Here is a 13886-nt window from a genome sequence, read left to right as displayed (position 1 = left end):
AGATGGGTTTTCTAGTCGTTCGCGATCCAGTTGATGTCGACATCAAGAAGGAGAAACAACTAGTTCCAGGTCTCCTTGGGATGAATGTTTTAGCTCCGTTGGTTAGCGCTTTGGGTGATGCCAGCTTAGCCACAACATCTCCTCTACACTTTTTGCAGTCTGTTCTCTGTCTTCAGATCGATGCTCAGGCCAGAGAGCAAGATGTGGTGTCTTTTGTGCGATCTTCCAATCAGTCTGTCTACATTCCGGCTAACACTTCTGTTACTGTCATGTGTTCAGCTCCTCAACATGTGTCCTTTCAAACAGCGGTTGTTGAGCCACTCCGTAACAGTGATCACTTTCCAGTTGGTATCCTTGTGGCATCTTCTCTGGTCAAGGCTGGCAGGACTGTTCCAGTCAGGATTGACAACATTTCTAGCTCAGGTTTTACCTTGCGTCGTAGAACCCGAGTAGGTGTCCTCCGAGCAGTTGATCGTGTGGTGGATGATGTATTGAAAGTTGACTTCGAAGTAACCTCTGAAGAGATTAGAGTCAATAAAGCAGAAGTCCCTGTTGCCTCTCCTTCAGTTCCAGTAGACATCTCCGGCTTTGAAGGCACCTTAGAACAACAGAACAGAATCAAAGATCTGCTTGAGAAACACAGAGATGTCTTTGCTAGTCATGACTTTGACTTGGGTGATACCGACACTGTGGAGCATCACATTGAAACCACCAATTCTCAACCAGTTTCACAAACCTACAGAAGAATACCCCCCAATCAGTACGAGGAAGTCAAGAAACATATACAGATGCTACTCACCCACAACATCATCCAGGAGAGTCACAGTCCATATGCCTCACCCATAGTTCTCGTCAGATCTCATATATCAACTCATTTTTGTTTACCTTGACGATGTGTGCATCTTCTCCAAGACCTTCGATGAGCACTTGCAAAATCTTGACACTGTTTTCTGCAGGTTAAAAGAACACAACCTGAAGCTTAAACCCTCTAAGTGTCATCTTTTCTGCAAGCAGATCAACTATCTGGGTCATACTCTGTCTGAAGATGGCATTTCTACCAACTCTGACAAGACGAAGGCGATCGTAGAATGGCCTGTGCCTCATACGACCAAGCAGCTTCGTTCCTTTTTAGGCTTTGCAAGCTATTACCGGCGCTATATCAAGGACTTTGCCCGGATAGCTAGACCGCTCCATGCTTTGGTTGGTATGACTCAACATTGTACTCCAAAGGTGTTTCGGAAACAGTGGTCAGAAGCTTGTCAGACTGCCTTTGAGGAACTAAAATCCAAGTTTGTAGAACCTCCTATCCTGACATTTGCTGATTTTGACTTACCTTTCATACTGGATGTAGATGCGAGTCTGTCCGGCTTAGGGGCTGTCTTGTCTCAAGTTCAGGGAGGAGAGGAGAAGGTGGTTGCCTTTGCCAGTCGTTGCGTGCGAGAAAATGAGAGGAACATGGAAAATTACAGCTCTCGCAAGTTAGAATTATTAGGACTGAAGTGGGCTATCACAGAGAAGTTTAAAGATTACCTCTATGGTTCAGTTTTCACTGTCAGGACGGATAATAGCCCGTTAAGCCATCTCGATTCATCGAAACTTGGTGCTACGGAGCAACGGTGGGTTGCCACTCTGGCAGCTTACAATTTCAACATCATATATCGCCCTGGTCGTGTCAACTCCAATGCAGATGGACTTTCTCGTCAACATCACATAGAGAGTGATCAAGGCAGTGTCTCTGAAGTAATAGCAGAGGAAAGCAAGTTCAATGCCTCTTCAACTTCTTTGCCTGCAACTTTGCAAGTGAAGATATTCCACACTGTTGGTGAACTTTGTCCAGCTCGAGTCCAAGCAGATGTTTGTTCCACTATAGCTTCTTTTCCATCTCTGTCTGCATCTGAATTAGCCAAATTACAGCAGGCTGATCCTGACATTCACAGGTTTTTGCAGTTTCACTGTTCAGACAACTTAGATAAATCATCGAGAAAGCATGAATCGTCGGCAGTCAAGGTTTTGTTTAGCCAAGCTAAACGTCTGAAACTTGACAATGGTGTCCTCTGCAGGGAAGTTCAAGATCCTGTCCTTGGTGAGTTGCACCAAGTGGTTCTTCCATCTAGCTTAAGATCTAAAATCTTGACTAGCCTGCACAACGACTTTGGTCATCAAGGTGAAGAGAGGACGATGTCTCTAGTTCGTCGACGTTGTTTTTGGCCATTCATGTATAGGGACATAAAGAAGTGGATTCGGGAGTGTGAACGTTGTTCTGTGGCTAAGTTACCCTCACCATCGGTGAGAAACCCTCTTGGTCATTTAGTTGCCTCTAGACCACTGGAGACAATAGCTATAGATTTTACTTTATTGGAGCAGGCGTCTGATAGAACTGAGAATGTCCTTGTCATCACTGATGTTTTCAGCAAGTTCACTGTGGCAGTCCCTACCAAGGATCAGACAGCCAAAACTACAGCGAATGCTCTAGTAAAAGAGAGGTTTTTCAAGTATGGAGTCCCACATCGAATTCACTCTGACCAAGGACGCCAATTTGAGGGAGAACTCATTGCAAATCTGTGCAAGCTGTACAACGTCACCAAGTCCAGAACTACTCCCTATAACCATCCCCAGGGCAATGCACAGTGCGAGAGGTTTAACCGCACTATGCATAATCTTCTTCGCACTTTGTCTGCAAAGCAGAAACAAGCCTGGCCAAAACACCTACCAGAACTTCTCTTTGCTTATAATGCTACTGAGCATTCATCTACAGGTTTCTCCCCTTTCTATCTTATGTTTGGCCGAGAGCCTTTGCTGCCAGTAGATCTCCTACTAAACAGAGACCTACCTGAAGACATCACCAATGACTGGGTTGCTCTACATCAATCCCGGTTAAAGGAGGCATATCACCTGGCACAAAGAAGAACACAACATGAGTTAGGGAAGAGCAAGAAGCATTTTGACCGTAGAACGAATCCCAACAGGTTTAAAGTAGGCGATCTTGTCTATCTTCGTAAACACCATAAAGGTAGAAGTAAAATCCAAGATCACTACTTTCCTGACATTTACAAAGTTATCTGTCACCATTCAGAGGATTCCTTTGTGTACACCATCGAATTAGCGGATGGCTCTGGTGGGCAGAAAACTGTGAATTCTTCTGAACTTAAACTTGTTTCTACCCCTTTGGGTAAGCTAGCTACTTCTCCATCTTTTCCTAGTCCTCCTTCTCAAGAGGAAACACCTTCACATTCTAGTACTTCATCATCAGATACTGAATATGAAGTTGAAGTGTTCTTACCTGAGGAAGATGAAGATACTGCTCCTCCCCAACAGCCAGAAGCACAGCCTCCTCCTCAACAGCCAACCATACGACGTTCCACTCGATCCACCAGAGGGAAACATAGCAACGTCCACAGGCTACCTCGTTCTGTCCTCCAACAACAACATCTGCTTCTCACTAGCGACAGACAAATAGTTATGTTGCTGGTCAGTGCCATAGTCATGTTGATAGGCCTGAATATTGGACAGACATTCGGCTATTTCCATCTGCTTTGGATTGTTCTATCTGTCACCTTACTTATCGGGTGCAAACTCTATTTTCGGTGGCTGATCGAGCATATAGCTGGACTCTATGGTTGGCTGCAGACTTTTCAGAACTATACTGATGGATAGTGATGTTCTGAATAATATATGTATATAATTTGTTTTTAAAAAAAAAGAGTATTTTTATGACATGATTTGATCACCACTTATCCTACTGTGATTGCCTTTCTGTATCTTTAATCTTTTCATCTGTATTTAAGAACACACTTGTGATCTTTTACTCAGTCTTGAAATCTTGTCTCATTATTTCCAATTCCAATAATTAGACACAACTAAAACAAATGTGTCATTACTACAATCATGATTTTCTACTCTGAAAACAACATCATTAGAAAATAATCTTACCTTTATGACCATGCTGCCATTCTTGTTCTTTTCTTCATCCTTTCATGTCTCTTAATCACTTCTAATTGAATCCATACGAGGTTACTAAGACGGTCCAACGAGATAAACTCAGGCCAGGGACATCCTGGATTGGATATATACGTCTAATACGCTTCGTCATGGTATTTTCTATTCTTGGCATTTATTTGCCTATATTTTGCAAATTTTTGCAATTATTAAGGAAATAACCTTCTTGGAGAGTTCTATTTGTCTATATATGAGATAAACTCTGCCTTAGTGACAGACTAAGGATGGACTCCTGATTCTACAAGATCTAGTTTCCTTCATTTTTATTATCATCATGTGGTCGAAGAGTACATGTACATATTTGTGGACATGAACAAGATGATTGCAGTGCACTGTGATGGTCACTCACTTTTCCTTTGCAATTCGACTTTGCCTATTTCTCTGATAACTTTGATTTCCCTTCTATAAAAATTCTTTTTTCTTTAAAATTAGGGGGTGAGTGTAACCAGGTCGGGTTGCAGTACTTACTTTTCCCCGACTGGTTCCTTACTCCAGCATTATTTCATACCAAACTTTTGTAACTTCGTGTTTGTGTAGATTTACATGTGAGCAGCCATTGTGATCATGCTTTTTGCCTAGCGCCCTCTCGCGGCCAACTAAACTTTTTTTAACAGCGCGCGCCGCCTAGAATTTGGCTCAACTATGCGATGGGCGTAGCGAGCGTGCAAGTTTTGCATTCCAACGCGCTTTGTTTAAGCGGAATAGTTGACATTCCGGGCGTTTCGGTATAGTTTTCTTGTAGGGCCTGCTGCGGAATATTGTTGATTTCGATCCAACACATCGTTGAATTCAGACCATCTTTTACGAGCGCTTACACTCTTCACTTGTATTACAATTTTGAGAGAGGCTCCCTATACTAGCAGTAAAATATTTACATCTACATTGTATTTTCACTGCTGATCGTCGATTTTCACATCGGAGTAGGCATGAACGTAGATCCTCCCAAGTGGTGAGTAAATCCCTTGTCTGATATTTCACATTTTTATGCCTGAAACATTTTTATGCCTCAAACATTTTTATGCCTAAAATCTTTTTATGCCATCATGTATGAAACATTCTGGTCTTTTGTATGTTGGTTTATTGCCAGAATTAAAGGCCGTCAAAACGGATACGGCCGGAAATTTGTCTTGTAATCACGACTGATTATTAACTTTTGAAACAAATCTGTCGTCGTGATTTGCAAGTATTTTTGAGAATGATTTTAATGATTCTCTATTTAATTCTTGCATGAGATGGCAAAAAGGATTTTTTGTTGACTTTATTTTATACTTTAAACATTTCGGGTAAACACCGTCCATTTATTTTAACACAATCTCTTACTATTTTAATATTTTTCGGCATTTCGGAAAACAATGTTATTAAGCACTTTATTTTTGTGAACTTCAAATTTTCCTTTTGAAACAAACACAAATTGGAACTTATGAGCAACACAAGTACGCTAACTTCAACTTAAATTTTAGTGTTGCCATAATATTTACGTTCTCATTTATCTTTTGAAATAGACTTTTCCCATTTCCCCAAAACTATCAGTTTTCTATTGCTATGATCATTCGGGAATTTGTTATTAGGGCATGGTATTATATTCTGATTTCATTTTATAACATAACTTGGCGAATAATTCATTTCTATTTTTCGGATTTAAAATTACATTATATGTACATAAAATATCCATATTCTTGCATAATTGCCATTTAAATAATTCTCCATTTGGGCAACAGTCATTTTATGCCACAGTAATTCCCATAATTCATTAGACATTTATTGTTTTTATGCATTTCAGATAATATCCTTGGAGCTACTTCATTAGCCCATTTCCCTTTTGACTGTCGTTTTTATACACCCAACCAAGTTTCTAATATAATTCTTGTGTAAATACCTAATAATTTGTATATATATTGTCTCTATTTGTACTGTAAATAAACCATTTCATATTTGTGAGACAACAGAAAACATTCGCTCTACCCAAATCATTTTTTAGTGGAACCCCTCGGACATAAGGAGAGTGCCACATTTTAAAAACTAACTAATTCCACTCTCCCCGGTTACACTTGTATAAATCGGTCAGGGCGCAACCTTTGATTGCCCGGTCCGGTTAGTGTTAAACGGTTAGTCTTGGAATGGGTCTTTTACATTGTACATGGCAGAAATAAACATCAATTTGTTGAGGTGCATTTCAAGCCGGTGGCTTCGCAGCTGACTTGCCACAATCGCCGGGCCAGCTCGTCATCCTCAGCGAGCGCTGAGGGCGCCATCACCTGGCTGTTGTCAAAGTAGCTGCCAGAGAGCTGAGGTATCGAGTCATCCAGGGCGCAGTGGAGGGTCGTCTGGGCGCCTGCTTCCTCGTCTATCATAAAGAGCCTGGTGACGAACAATAACATCATCAGATTTCCCACAGAAATGAAATACCATGACTTTCCCTAGGACAAAATAAGGGCTTTCCGTGACTTATTTCCCCGCTGTTTGTAGACAGTTGTCCTGGAGGCACGGGACACCACTCTCTTTCAGCCTTAAAGTTTGACATACCACTGCGCACCACAGAGTCATCGCAGTGGTGCATTAAAGGAGCAACAAATGTACACCATAAAGAAGAAGTACTAGTTAATGGAATGCAAACCGGAAGCCTGCCATAGCCACATACATGTATTTTGCATCATTACGTATGGGTTGTGCAAGATTCCATGATTTTGTTCTCGGAATATCAACTTTTTATGAACTGCAGAGAAGATGTATGTGCAAAACATTTTTGGACCTCACAACTGGATTTGGTTCCCAACCCAAAAAAGTGTGCCCACCTTTTACAATGTTAGTTTTCTTCCGGACGATACTATTTCAGACCGAAGAGTTCACAGTGTATGTGGTACCTGTCCTATCTTCACCGTTGAGCAAGGTCTAGATCTGTTAGAATAGGTAGGTACTTTTCCGGATAATTTCAAACCATCCTACATGGCTTTAAAAGCTGTATATTCCAAAACTGTTATAACTTGCTGAGAATGAAAGCCTTACTTGGATGGCGTCTCAACCATGCATTTTTAACTTACCACATTAAAGGAGACAGTGTGTAGTAAAGAGTTTTCATCCACACCGAGTCTTTGTCAACAGTCATGAAGTTTTTCCATATCGGAGTATAGATGGTGCCGGGATGCAGTGAGACGGAAACTACACCGCTAGATACTTCCCGCCTGGCCAGCTCCCGGCCAAACTGAATGTTTGCCACCTTGCTGAAGTCGTAGCCCTCCAAGTGAGGATACAGCAAACTGGCCACGGCTGGGTCCTCGCGAGTCAGATTCATGGGCTCCGGGGCGAAATAATGGGCGGCGGAGGAGACGGTGACTACCCGGCTTGGGGAGCTCTTCTTCAGCAGGTCCAGGAGGAGGTTGGTCAGCAGGAAGTGGCCGAAGTGGTTGACGCCGAAGACCAGATCGAAATTATCCGCCGTCGCCGCGGCTCGCTGCTGAAAACGGGCAAGACCTGCAAACGGGTTCATATTATGTGAAATAAAAACATAAATTTCTTATATTATAATGCTTCGATAGAAAGGAAAAATTCTTGCTTAAGCAACAAAGTTTCACTTGTTATTCCAACAAGTACGCTTGTTAAAGAAAACTCAAAACAAAATACTTTAAACAAACATACTTTGTGAATGCCAAGACTTAAGTTTTGGGGTGGGGAATCGATCAATCTCTCTGCCTCGATCGAAGTTGAATGGAAAACATGTGCATGGAGTTCATACCTGCATTGTTAACTAGAATGTCAAGTCTTTTCTCTTCTTCCTTAATTTGTTGAGCAAAGTCCCTGACCGACTTCAGGCTCGATAGCTCCAGCTTGCGCACCACAACCTCCGAGTTGCCCGTACGCATTTTTATCTCCTTGGCGGCGTCTTCAGCCTTCTGGAGATTGCGACAAGCGAGGATGACCCGGGCGCCTCGCTTGGCAAAGTCGAGAGCTGTCCACCAGCCAATACCGGAGTTTGCTCCTATTTAAAACAAAACAGGACAAGGCAAGCCGAGTTAATCTGGTTCTTTTATTGCAACTGGTCTAGTCAGCCGGATTTAGCCCGTTTACTGGAGTTACAGGGTAATCATATACAATAGCACTGCCCGGCTCTCATCATCAGCCAACAACTAGTCTAATTACATATACATGTAGGATGGCCCTTTAGTACCAGCTAAAACAGAATCGTTAACGGCCAAATGCTGCCACATGATAGTTAAGCCCAAACTTGATTGTTCTGCCCACCTGTTACAATGGTCGTCTTTCCATTGAGCTTAACGTCGTCGGTGAAGTACTTCCGATTGACAAACATATGCCAGTAAAACACAGCATACAGTACCACTAGGATCGGCACCAGCCACTTGGCTACTCTAGACAGCAGCGCCATCATTTTGCAGAACACAACGTACATCAACACTCATTAGCAGTATATGTGCAGGGTGGTGTGTGATTTGAAAACCGTTGACCCTAAGACTATATTAAACATTAACTGCAAGGATGCATGACTGTGCATTACCATTGTTCTCTTCTGGACTGTATACAGTGTTGTGGCGCTCTTATGTAATACCAGACGTGGCGCTCTTATGTAATACCAGACGTGGCGCTCTTATAATACAAATTCTTGTAATACCCTCCTAATCTTGTGTGGCTATATAAGCACGCCCGTATTCATTGTTCGTGGCAGTTGGCTTCAGGGCGTTGGCTCCGTCATGACTTTCTGTACCAGTTTCTGTAGTCATATTAAATTATTTGGAAGCGGAGTTTAAGTTTCCTGTGTTTGGATTTGAGTTGTCCAATGTCTGTTCTTATAAATTCCTAATTCGCCACATCACAAGCATCATAAGAAATGGTGGAAGATCCGCACCAACTCTGTGTTCCTACACCGAGCTTTCCCGGTCCTTCATTCCGGACTCTGACGGCCAACGCCCCGGTCAGCTGCCCTTGCCGGGCACGGTAAGTTTTTTTTTACTTTTCAAAGTGGCATCAGTTTCGTAGGTTTCATTTTCTTTTGTAAATAAAGTATTAAAGGGTATACTAGACACAGTTGTAGAATTATACAGTAAATGATATAAAGTGGCGGATTGTCCAAATTAGTTTCATTTGATTTCTGTGTTCAAGTATCAATCCTTCAATGTTTATGGAAGTCGATCTAGAAGAAAAACCAACAATGTCGGGCACCAAATATGATTTAGCCTCTAGTGGACTAAAATATTCAGGTCTTCCCGAAGAGGACGTCGACGAATTTATTTCTAGATTAAGGACTTTGGCCTCATTAAGAGATTTTGCAGATGCCAAAAAAGTCTTGGCTTTACAGTCTCGAATATTTGGCCACGCCCGAATTTTTCTAGAAAGTGTGCCGAATGAAGACAAAAATTCAGTAGAGAGTATCCAAAAGATTTTGAAGAAACATTTTCAAGGTGACTCTTGGGTGTGGCAAGTTGAAACAAAATTGCTTGAACGAAAACAACTACCTTCCGAAACATTGGATGATTATGCTTCAAATATTATGCACATGTGTCAACAAGTTAAGAAATCAAGTGCAGAGTGTCTTTCCATATTTGTACGTGGATTATTACCATCCATTCGGGCATTTGTATTTTCCAAACAACCGAAATCATTCCATGATGCTCTTGATTATGCTAGACTGGCTATTTCTGTGCAACAAACGGCTCACGAGCCGGATAGATTGAAAGCAAATGATTCTAATCCTAGTGTTTCCGTAAATGCCATCCATTCCACTCTGCAATCCCTTACAGTAACCACGAATTCAATTGCGAATAGGTTGGATAGGTTGGAACAACAGAAGGAACAAAGTCCAAAGAAACCAATTTCACCTGGTAGAGCTAATCCTCAGCAATCCAATCGTTATCCATTTACTTGTCACAGATGTGGTCGCACAGGTCACAAATGGCGCTATTGCCGAGCTACTTTCGATGTCTTAGGTAATCCTTTAAACTAAGGAGCCCACCTGTTAATGTCAAAACTTCAAAAGTTCAAACACCGACAGGTGGGGAAGCCTCAGACAAACAAAAAGAAGGCCTTGTGAATTCACAAGTAAAGAGTAATTCTGAGTGTGTTGAAATGAATTTGAGTTCTTCAAGTACAATTGATGTAAAGATTTATCATGTACAAGTTGAAGCCCTTATTGATACTGGTGCTTCCATTAATCTGATCGATAATGACTGGCTTTTAAAACATCTGCCTGCCATGCACCATTTAATCGAAAAACCTCGTTTGATGAGTGCTAAAACGGCTAATAATTCTGACTTAGACATTACAGGGTTTATTACCTTACCAGTGGCTATGTGTGACACCTGTTTTCAAATAGAATTCCATGTTGTGTGTAGACTTACCTCACATATGATTCTTGGTTCACATTTTCTAAGCGAACAGTGTGCTAACATAGATTATAGGTCACGTAAACTACGACTTACTAAGAAAAACCAGTTGCGTGTTCTTAAGAAGCAAACAATCCCACCACGCTCTCAAACCGTAGTTTGTGCAAAAGTTTCAAATCAACTTCCTGTAAACACTGTTGGTTTATGCCTTGGAGGTAGACATATTACGTCACTAGGTGTAATGGTGGCACGCACCGCAAGTCAGGTTACAAATGTCAAGGGTCAAGCAAATGTATTGGTCATGAATATTTCTGAAGATCCAATTACTTTGTAAGTGCGTACCAAACTGGGAACGTTCAATTTAATCGATCCCTGTGAGTTAGTACCAATGACAACGATAGATCTTAAGGAACATGAGGCATACGTTGCAGAAGTTAAAACTTCTTCTGACAGTAACAACCCAAGTTTGAGTGAAGCTTGTTGTGAGAAAACAGTGATTTCTGGAAAACAGACAGAAGAAATTCTCTCCAAAGTCATGTTGAATACAGATCACATGTCTAATTCAGAAACAGCTGCAATAACTCAGCTAATATCAGATTATTCTGACATTTTCCAAGTTGATGGAGGACCTAGAGGCCGATATTCAGGAGTTAAACATACTATTAACACAGGAGATCACCCCTCGATTAAGTCTCGGCCCTATAGACAACCACCTCACATCCAACAGGAAATACAAAAACATGTCAAGAGTATGTTGAACGAAGGCATTATTAGAGAATCCACTAGCCCATGGAGTTTCCCAGTATGTATGGTACCAAAGAAAGAGCAGGGTTCATATCGTTTTTGTGTAGATTTTCGTAAGCTAAATAAGATCAGTATTATGGATAATTTTCCATTACCGAACATATCTGATGCACTTGATAGCCTAGGCATCATTAAACCACAGTATTTTTCAACTCTAGACCTAGCAGCTGGATATTGGCAAATAGAACTTGAAGAATCATCCAAATCCAAGGCTTGCTTCATTACGCAAGATTCTCTGTATGAATTCCAGGTACTTCCATTTGGTTTGCACTCTGCCCCTGCCACATTCCAAAGAGCTATGCAAGAAGTGTTGAGAGGTCTAAATTGGAAATTTGTGCTGTGTTATCTAGATGATGTAATAATCTTCTCAAATACATTTGCAGAACATTTACATCATTTGAAGCAGGTGTTTGATCGTTTTCGTAACTCTGGTCTTAAATTACAGCCAAAAAAATGTGTTTTTGCCCAACAAAAGATCAAATATTTGGGCATGGTTCTGAGCAGTGAAGGGATTGAAACCGATCCTGACAAGGTAGAAGTTGTCAAAAATTATCCTACACCAAAGAAAGTTTCAGAAGTAAGATCATACCTTGGATTTGTAGGGTATTACCGTAAATTTATCAAGGACTTCTGTAGGATTGCAGAACCTCTCACTAACTTGACTAGAAAAGATGTGCCATTTATTTGGAGTGAAAGTTGCCAAACTGCATTTGAACAACACCTGGTTGAACCACCTATTTTAGCGTTTCCCAGATTTGATGGTACATAATTTTACCTTCAAATAGATGCGTCTGGAAAAGGACTCGGCTTTATTCTAGCCCAAGTCCAAGACGATAAAGAAAGGGTCATTGCCTATGGTGGTAGAGCATTACATAATGCAGAACGCAACTACACTACGACTGAATTAGAGGCTCTTGCAGTTGTCGAAGGTGTAAAGAAATATGCACAGTATCTCCAGGGAGTAAAATTTACTGTTGTTACTGACCATTGCGCATTAAAGTGGCTATTTGACAGTAAACATGCTACTGGTAGATTAGCACGTTGGGCACTTAAATTACAGTCATATAACTTTCAAGTTGTACACGTCAAAGGCCGAAATTGTCATGTAGATACACTTAGTAGAATTGACTATGATAGATCCTGTACTGAATGTAGTCGGTGTCATGTTTCTGACAATACTGTTCCGACACCAATGGATACCAGTTGGGTAGAAACAGATTTTGATGATATTGATGATGAAGTTTTGTGTTCTGCTGATGAAGTTAAGTCTTCCAGTCCGAATGTTAATGTTGTAAAGAATTTAAGATATCAGCATGGAAAGAGGATACAGAGTAACGACTGTGTTGAAAAACAGGCTCCTCAATTTCCAACTGGAATTAATCTTGAAAATTTCAAACAAGCATTAGCAGTAGATGACTTTTCTGGTACGATGCTAAAGTTTTTAGAAAGAAACGAATTACCAGACGATGACAAAAAGGCCAGAAATCTGATACTACAAGCCGATCAATATTTTGCCAAAGATGGTTTATTATATCATATTTGGCATACTCCGTCAAATCGACACATGCCAGAACGGAATATATATCAGTTGTATGTACCCCAACTGTTTGTAGGCACAGTACTTGATAATTGTCATGACAGTGTCCTTGCCGCTCATTTTGGATTTCATAGAACTTATAGCAAAATCCGTCAACGCTACTATTGGAAAGGAATGTACAAAGATGTAGATAATTGGGTGCGTAGTTGTATTTCATGTGCTCAGAGAAAAACGCATAGACACAAGGTTTTAGCACCGTTGATTACAATGAAAGTCCCTAGGCCTTTTGAACGAGTAAGTGTTGATATTCTTGGGCCATTACCTGTTACAACAAATGCTAACCGTTATGTTCTCTGTTTCACAGATCACTGTACGAGATGGCCTATTTTGGTTCCATTGAAGAACATAGATGCATCCACAGTAGCTAGAGCACTCTACGACAATGTTATTTGTGAACATGGGTGTCCAGAGACTCTACTAAGTGACAGAGGATCAAACTTTCTTAGCAAGGTGGTATTAGAGGTGTGTCGAATCATGCAAACTCACAAATTGAATACCAGTTCCTATCATCCTCAATGTAATGCTATTCAAGAAAGGTTCAACTCGGTGAGAAATGGTATCAAGGATAACTATGTAAATACATGTCATAATGATTGGGATCAATACTTAACCTCCGTACAGTTCGCGTATCGCACTACACCTGCTGAAAATTCTGTGGGATTCAGCCCCTTCTTCCTTTTATATGGTAGAGAAGCAAGGTTACCCTTAGATGTGACACTCCTTACAAATTCCAATTATCCAGAGAAAACACTTAGAGAGCACATGCATCACTTAGTTTCCCAACTTGAAGTTTTTCGAGATGTATCCAAGCGTCATGCAGAGCTCAATCAAGCCAAAATGAAAGAGCGTTTTGATGAAAAAGCACAAAAGGTACCATATCAAGTTGGAGACACAGTTTGGATTTATATTCCTGCATTCCAAAAAGGACTATCCCGTAAACTTATGAAGTTTTGGGCTGGACCGTATCTTTTAGTAGAACAGACATCTCCAGTAAATTTTCGAGTTAGAAATCTTGAAAATAATAAATTACTGTCTTCCCCAGTGCACGTGAACCGAATGAAATTTGCATATAACAGATATGTTCGCCCAAGTAATGATTCTGTTCCATTTGATCCAAAGCAGAATACATCAATACCAGGTTTGCAAGAAGATGACTGCCC

At 40.9% G+C, this 13886-nt stretch overlaps 1 protein-coding gene and 1 long non-coding RNA gene across 2 annotated transcripts; one reads left to right on the top strand and one right to left on the bottom strand.

The window, feature by feature from the left end:
- The first annotated feature begins 4582 nt into the window (after positions 1-4582).
- LOC119723662 lies at positions 4583-5946 on the top strand. The gene is made up of 2 exons (XR_005270564.1): positions 4583-4945; positions 5777-5946. It is a non-coding gene; the product is annotated as an uncharacterized LOC119723662 (long non-coding RNA).
- On the bottom strand, positions 5274-8526 carry LOC119723653 (retinol dehydrogenase 11-like). The gene is made up of 4 exons (XM_038194435.1): positions 8233-8526; positions 7727-7969; positions 7035-7464; positions 5274-6354 (listed from the first exon to the last, which is right to left on the bottom strand). The coding sequence occupies exons 1-4, from the start codon at positions 8396-8398 to the stop codon at positions 6150-6152; spliced, it is 1044 nt and encodes a 347-aa protein (XP_038050363.1). The 5' UTR covers positions 8399-8526; the 3' UTR covers positions 5274-6149.
- Between the last annotated feature and the right edge of the window lie 5360 nt (positions 8527-13886).

This window comes from Patiria miniata, unplaced genomic scaffold, assembly GCF_015706575.1.
Source record: "Patiria miniata isolate m_02_andy unplaced genomic scaffold, ASM1570657v1 HiC_scaffold_1, whole genome shotgun sequence".
NCBI lineage: Eukaryota > Metazoa > Echinodermata > Asteroidea > Valvatida > Asterinidae > Patiria > Patiria miniata.
Note: the sequence above shows the minus strand (reverse complement) of the source record. Positions and strands in the feature narration are given on the sequence as shown.

Excerpts from the sequence above, each read along its gene's own strand:
- LOC119723653 (XM_038194435.1), bottom strand. The coding sequence starts at position 8,398 with ATGTACGTTGTGTTCTGCAAAATGATGGCGCTGCTGTCTAGAGTAGCC. Across the intron at positions 7,465-7,726 it reads CATTCTAGTTAACAATGCAG|GTCTTGCCCGTTTTCAGCAG; the intron begins GTATGAACTCCA and ends ACCCGTTTGCAG. Across the intron at positions 6,355-7,034 it reads ACACTGTCTCCTTTAATGTG|GCTCTTTATGATAGACGAGG; the intron begins GTAAGTTAAAAA and ends GTTCGTCACCAG.